General features: G+C 39.3%; 1 protein-coding gene across 2 annotated transcripts in view; it reads right to left on the bottom strand.

Moving 5' to 3' along the window:
- Positions 1-2,900: 2,900 nt before the first annotated feature.
- Positions 2,901-7,500, bottom strand: part of LOC138020683 (uncharacterized) — a 12,850-nt gene continuing 8,250 nt past the window's right edge. The window contains exons 2-3 of one of the 2 annotated variants that reach the window (XM_068867642.1): positions 7,421-7,500; positions 2,901-5,265 (exon numbers count right to left, since the gene is read on the bottom strand). The exon at positions 7,421-7,500 is cut by the window's right edge and continues 500 nt beyond it. In XM_068867642.1, the coding sequence (XP_068723743.1) occupies positions 4,412-5,265; positions 7,421-7,500 (934 nt within the window). In that variant the 3' untranslated portion in view covers positions 2,901-4,411. The remainder of the gene's footprint in view (positions 5,266-7,420) is intronic. The other variant, XM_068867685.1, reaches the window with a different exon arrangement.

Below are 7,500 nucleotides of genomic sequence, written 5' to 3' on the forward strand. Positions count from 1 at the left end.
GATTTCGGCTCGACGGGCGTTAGATTGTTGTCGAAGTCCATTACTCGTCGTTTTTACGATTCCAGGTATTTGTTCTCACCACCTGCCTAGTTTATCCAACTGACTTTCCATTATTGAGCTCCATAAGGGTATATTTTGTTTACAGGTCCACTAAAACGCCATCGGCGTTACATGACTTTCGACGCCATTGCAGGTTAAGTTTATCATTCTACTGTGTCCACCAGAGAAGTCTACGCATTTCCACTACCCTCTTTATCCTAAGAAAATACGAGCAGAAGGCTCTATGCACAAAGACACCACTTAGGGGAGTTACAGGCAAGACTTTTACCGACACGGAAAAAAAAATGGAAAACACCCAACAAATGCCACCCTTTTTCCGACTGGGATTGCCATACGGCAACACAGTAAAAAACAATCATGAATGTGACCCTGACGACGTGAAGATCATTGACCGTTGTTCCCAACGGAAAAAAGATTATTTTAGAAGCGTGTCACTCAATTCACGAACCGAATGGCATTAATGAACACATTTACATTCCTGACATTTACAAGGCCCTTGATGAATCCCAAGTGACGTTTCCGCGGCTCTTTTAAGCACTCATTTACATTCGTAAGCCAATTTATTCTAAATAAGGTTACATTATTTTAACCGAAACGTTCATTAAAAGTTTTTTAGTCAGTGACGACAAACTTTTAATTCTTTTTGTTATTATGCCTGGCTACAACTACGGTATTTTTAAAGTTCAATTATTCTTTTCGAGGTGAATGATGGGAGAATATTTACCAAGCTGCGAAGCGGGGAGGTATATATTCTGCCACTATTCACCGAAATTGAAAAGAATAATTGTCAAATGTTACTCGAATGACGAGAATACACGCCTTGTTATGTTTCTAGCTACAATAAGTGCGGTTTCACACACCATGGTGAATGCCATTTTCCATGGTAAATTATTCCGCGGCGCCTGAAACTTGAGTTTTAATATACCGTGTTCACCAGCGGTCACACGGTACGAAGATTACCAAAGTAAAAATAAATCTCACGCAATTTCATTGCCGGGAAATTTAATCACGACTTCATCAGCATCGTGATTGGCTCTTGTACCTCGGGCATCGAAACACCCTTCCAACTTACCACGTTAAATATCGTGGGCACTTCGTCTGATCTTTTTGAAGTATCCATGGAAATTTACCACGAGAAATTAATATTTACGTTGGGAAATGTCGGTCGTACGCACTAAATGCAGTTTCTCATGGTAACAGGATCATTTACCGCGGTAAAAGAGCCCCATGTAACCGCACCTAATATCACTCTATGTATTGTATTCAAAACCAAGATAAATAACGATCAAAGCCTCGTTTCCACTAACGACTCCAGCACAAGTACAAGCATAAGAGCGCTTATTTTACCGTGAAAACGGGTTGAAGCAAGTCTTGGAGTAAGCACAAGCCAACGGATCAAAATATTTCCTTTTCCTCACACTTGGGCTTATGCTTGCTTGCGTCTCATTAGCGGGAAATTCAATCTAAAAATAAATCGGTCTGTGAAAACGCCGTGACACGAACACAGTAGAGTTGTAGGCTCCGGGTCATGAGTTCCTGCAGGGGCTTGTGACTGGGAGGGAACGATTAGAACTCCTAATTACAGTGATTATTTTCTCAGACCAAGTTAAATTCTACTCATGTGACGCCTATTGGAGACCTTGACATTGACTCACTAAGGTCAAAAGTTAACCCTTGGTGAGAGAGGCTAGCTTTTGTAAATTCTAATGGTCTCGAAACCGATAACTCCTAAAAGCGATGTGAATTGTAAGCTTTAAGTCATGGACTTTTGACATTGCAATTCAACAGAGAAGCCGATATGATAAACAAGAGTGTCGCAGATAGACAGCCAATATTTGGGTCTTTCTGCAGGTACCGGAAAACATTGTATTTCTGGAAACATGGGATTAGTCTTTAATTGGAGTTGTTTTGTTTTATGCATTCTCTACTCCGGTACCTGCAGAAGATTAAGGAACCCGATATTTCGAGGTAATTATTCAAGTCAGTGTGACCCGGACTGTTAAAAGGCAAGAACGAGAACAATCAAGGGTAGTACTTGGTATATACAAACAAATAAACGTTTTCTCGATAGACTCTTCACTTAGGGTGCGTTCGATTGACCGTATTCCGGAATAAGAATGCGTGGAATATAAGGTAGAAATCCTTCGCTTTTACGGTGATTCACATAAAAATTGTCAAACATACACTAAAATGCTATTTTAAACATATGTTTGTTGTCCTTGCTGCTTCGAAGCGCGCCAAACATACCGTTTTAATCATCACCCCTCGTATTCTTATTCCGGAATAGGGTCAATCGAACGCGCCCTTAGACTAAAATTGAAAAAGTCATCGCAAAGTCAAAATTTATTTAGTACTAGTTACCTAAATCAGGTAGAAATGCTGCCGAGTGAAAGGGAGATGCTCAATTATACTTGCGGTAATTTAACGACAATTCGTGCGTGGATTTTAATAGGTCTTAGTTTGCATCGACCATGTTGATCATTTCCGAGTTCACTTCAACTTCTTTTCCACAGCAAGTTGAAGGGTGAAGCGCTGTGGTAATTAGTTATACTTTTTGTGTGACTTCGTGTGACTTGTGAATCACCAAATTCAGCATGATAGTGGTCAGTATACAGTATACTACCTGCTTGATTCACTGCTCGTCCTTTGTGATGCTTTCATAAAGCATTACAGAAAGTTATCTGAGGTTAAGCCCTGTAGTGCAGGGTTGGTTTCTGGATGGGGGACCAAGGAGATATACGACATGTGAGATCCTTTCGTAGACGCCATATGCTTTTTTTCAATCGGAATATTCATATTTATCCGAATCTTGACCATTCATCAATTTAGCTCAGCCTGACAGCTTTTCTTATTTGTATTTCACGAAGCTGTGACGGATAAATGAATTAATGAATAAAAGTTGAATAACACTTCTGGTAGTTTAAAACTGAACGAACAGTGTAATTTACAAAATTGAATACTAATAATTAAGTCTATTTTCGGTAATAAGTATTATTATAATTGGAATCACGAGAACCGAAGGGTGAAAAAGTCATTTTCTCTCTTTGTCCTTTTCATTGTTGTAGTGGGTTTAGTAATGGTATGGGATAGGTCTTGATGTAACTTGCGGAGCCAAGAAAGATGTGGGGTGACGCTCATTCCTCATATCAGCCATCAACTTTTTTACATATAAATATCCTGTGATTTGCTAACGATGTCAGATTTGTTTGATCTATTGTAGGTCTTGTAGATAACTAGAGTTTGGAAATAATATTCTTAAATCTCTTCTTTGTGTAAAATCAATAGTTTCAAAAAGGTATGCAGGAATATCCTGCCATAGTTGAGCAGTATACGATAAGGCTTATATCGATAATAAAAAAAGAAGCATCGAAGAGGTGAAATGAACGAGAAGAACAGAGCGGACTGCAAGCTTCTGTTCTAATTCCCTGCTAGCAGAGGTCTCTTTAATTTTTGCATTGCGTCAACCCAGCGAACGCAAAAGAAACCTCTGTTAGTAGGGAACTGTAAGAGTTCCAATCTTCTGTGTAACAAGATCTTCCCGCCCATCTTAATTTCTGCATTCGCGCATAACCGCAATTCCTTGCGCCTTTGACCACAATCCCTTGCGTTTCGAAGAAAAATGTGTTCTCAGTCTCCCGATGTTCTTTTGCTTCAGGCTCACTCACTGCGGCAGCAATGAACTAGTCAGTCTTTCGATGGCAATTCAATAATGGTTTCGTTTCCAGATAAGAACGACCACTCTTTAGACGTGGCCATAAATGGATCGAAACGTATCTCACATCTAACGAAAAGGCGAGCTTTCCTAGTCATGTATTAACAAAAGCTGATGATAGTAGCTAACAAATGTAACAGCGCTTATAATATTTAAGGAACACAAGGAAAGCAACTTTTCACCGCGCCTTAAAATTTCAGTCTTCTTTCACAATTAAATTCACACTTTGGCTAGTGCCTAAACTGATCACCTCTGAAAATTACTTTCAAAGGCTAATAAAACTAAAAACTAGCTTGGTTTTAGCTGTGTATTTGAGGCTTTGAACTTAAACTATTAAAAATAAATCTCGTAATTGGTAATTCCTTAGCCTGTTCCAGGCTTCCAGGTAGTCGGGAAAACGAAAACAACTTGCGTGGGAAAAGCGAGTGGGGGCTTGGGTCGACCCAAGCCCCCACTCATTTTTCGCACGCATTTTTTTCTCTTTCCCTACCATCTGGTAACCTGCAACAGGCTAGTAATTCCTTCGTTCTCCGAATAAAACCTGGAGCAAAATATCTTGATTTTTAAAAATAAAGGCCTAATGATTCTCTGCCACTTACTTCTCTACCCCATTTATCTTAATTAAACACGTTTTCGCTCTTATTTCAAAGCGAAATTCTTAATCCCATTTGTCACCTTTAAATTTTTGTCTTGAGTGACTACACCTAGAAATTTGCCTTCAGCTGCAACATAAAATTCAATCCCAGTTGGATTCTCTCCGACATTTTCGTCAATCCATTTTTCAGCGTCAGACCTGGTATCGAACCATCCAAACGCCTGACACTTTGACGGTTCCTCGGTCATCACCACAAAATACTGGTAAAGACCAACAGAATAACAGATTCCAGTTATCACTTTCCCTTCTTTGTAACGCATTTTGATTTGTAACGCAACGTCACGACATGAGTTGCTTATGAAGCATGACTGTGCTTTGCTATTGTATTCCTTTGTCTCCTTCGTCATAACGACGTAAAATGTCGAGCCTCGGGCTGCACATGCAGTGATTCTTAAACCTTCGTTCGCCTTCTTTTGGATAGTATCCCATTTTAAAGGAGACATGTACTGGAAAGAGCCGAAATTTTTCATGAGAAACACGCCAAATCCAAATTGCTCGTCACATGCAAGGGAATATATACCGTATCCCATGTTCCCCATCTCGTGGAAAAATTGGACAAAGCTTTCATAGTCTGATCGAATCCCCCAAGCGCAGGCAGGAGTTCGGCTGTAAAGGTCAGAAGTTCCGAAACATCCACTAAAGCATCCATCGTGCAAACTTTGCCACAGCAAAATGTTTTTAGTATTTGTTACAAAACCAGTGATTAAATCGGTGTAAGTATGACGATTGAACTTGCTGTCAACTGGAAAATCGTCGAGGCTTCCTCCACTGTAAATAGGTTCAGTACAAGGACGTGGTTTCTTTCCAGTCATAAACATTGTTAAGTCCCCACCATGGTCTAAAAAATGAATTAAAATGCAGACTCCTCTCAAAACTAAGTTAACTAAGTTAACTAAACGTTAGGCCAAGCAACTTTTTAAGCCATGGATATCCAGGGGATTACGTCAATTAGTAAAGGCAAATTAAAGAAAAAAAAAATTTTAAATTGCGACGACTGGGCGAAATATGCAAATATAACTTAGCTTTTCTTAAAATTGTAAATCTTTTAAGAATATCTTTCTCTCAGCTTTTCATGTCTAGCTTTATCCTTTTTCCACTTTCTTTGCTTTCAGTCAGTATACCGCAAAATAGTCTGTTTTACTGGGGAAAACTCGAGCAAACAAAAATCTAGTAAATTTAATTTACTTTTCATTTGCACACCCTTTATTCTAATTTAGTTCCTGGATAATTTCTTTTATTTTTATAAGCTGAAAGAATTAGAATAATCAATAGATGATTTGCAACCAATGATGTAATGTACAATTGCGGATGTGGACGAACAAAAGGAGCTAATGAGAGATCTTTTGTTTTCGTCCACCAACATGGTGGCGGAGACCTTTAATCATTTTTTAAATGTCTGAAAAGTAATATAAACTCGAAATTTCAAAAAACGTTTTCTTGGTATATCCGAGATCGTAAGGTCCCTGTTTAGAAGAAACAAGGACATTATTACGGCATAGTGACGCTCTTGTATCACACATTCATATGTAAAAAGTGCCACTATGGTAAAAAATTAAAAAAAGAAAAGAAAAATCGAAGCTATGTTTGCCAACTCTCGCCAAAGATTAAACTTGAAACCTTCACGATGAAGACAGTTAAGCGTAAAATTAATAAAATGCTCTTCTTTATAGTCCTTTTTCAAAGGAGCTGGTTCTCGGATTATGACATCATAGCCACCTCAGGGGCGCGAAGCGCGCCAGCGGAGCACCATAGACCTTTTTGGAGATACGGCGGCCATTTTGATTTGTATTGTTTCGAAAGATATTATGGGATGCTCAGGGGGCAAATTAATATGTATTTGCCCCCTGGGCATCCCATAATAGCTATTTGAAACAATAGAAATCAAGATGGCCGCCGTATCTGCAAAAAGGTCTATGAGTAAGATTTCTTGGGTAATCTATTGATGCGAGAAATTTTGGTTATGACGTCACGTACGTCCGCCCGTACAGTGACGTCACGTAAGTCTGCCCGTACAGACTGTCACGCTGAAGGTGGGGAGGCAGGACAGCCTCTGGGGACGGGAGTGTTCGGGCAATTTTCCTTTGCAGGAAATCGTGTGGCAGCGTTGCATTGGCAACCCGCGTTTTTCTGGCGGGAAATCATCTAGTGATGAACAACAGCGAACAACGGGATAAAGAGCAGAAGGAGCACGAGAGAAGAGGCGCGAAATTTGAGAAATTTAAGTGAAGAAATCCTTTAGATAAGCCGAGGAAGGAGAAGAAAAGAAAATTTCAATCAACGTTAAGATGAGAGAAATAGAGCGAGAGACAAAACACTTATTTACAACGGTTAGCTTTCAGGTAATGTTTCCTTCTTAATATATGCCTCACTGCCTCACATATTTTGTAAAACGAAGAAGGCCTGAAAACGTTTGCAATTAAGTGTTGACAGAGATTCTGAAAAATTTCAACAATAACATTTATATGCTTTTTGAGTTAAATGGATGTCCAGTTGTGAACTGCTTTGTTTGACTGTGAAAGCGAATTTACTACGCTTTAGGTTGACTTTTTAATTAGTAAAGATTTTGAGAATACCAACGTCACAAGAAGCCTTTTGCGGAAGGGTACTCATTTTCTCTTCAATCCAGGTTTCAGAGGTCAGTTTCCAATCGCGATGGCAGACAGTTTATTAATACAAATAGTCAAATGATCATAGTACGCGGCTAAAAGGTCTGTGATATTTTTGCAATAGTTAATTTGATTCCTCTGGGCGCTCTTCTGGTCGAGTAATCTTCGTTTTGTCCAGCCATTCTATCTCTGGATGTTTTTATTGCGTGATAATTAATCATTATGACTGTCACATGGAGAAATCATCTGAGGCAAAACAGCAAAATTAGCAGAATTCAGTCCGTTGCTTACTAATGGATGACAAGGCAGTGCTACCCTTGGGCTAAGTTCCCAACCGCTGTTTACCCGTTGTTAGAAAGGGCACTTTCAATTAAACAACTCACATACCTTTTGTATCAACAGCTCTGGAATAATATGGGCATGCTGCGAGACAGTGGAAACCAGGGATGCCCTTTCTAAAACAAAAA

This window comes from Montipora capricornis, chromosome 1, assembly GCF_036669925.1.
Source record: "Montipora capricornis isolate CH-2021 chromosome 1, ASM3666992v2, whole genome shotgun sequence".
Classification (NCBI taxonomy): domain Eukaryota; kingdom Metazoa; phylum Cnidaria; class Anthozoa; order Scleractinia; family Acroporidae; genus Montipora; species Montipora capricornis.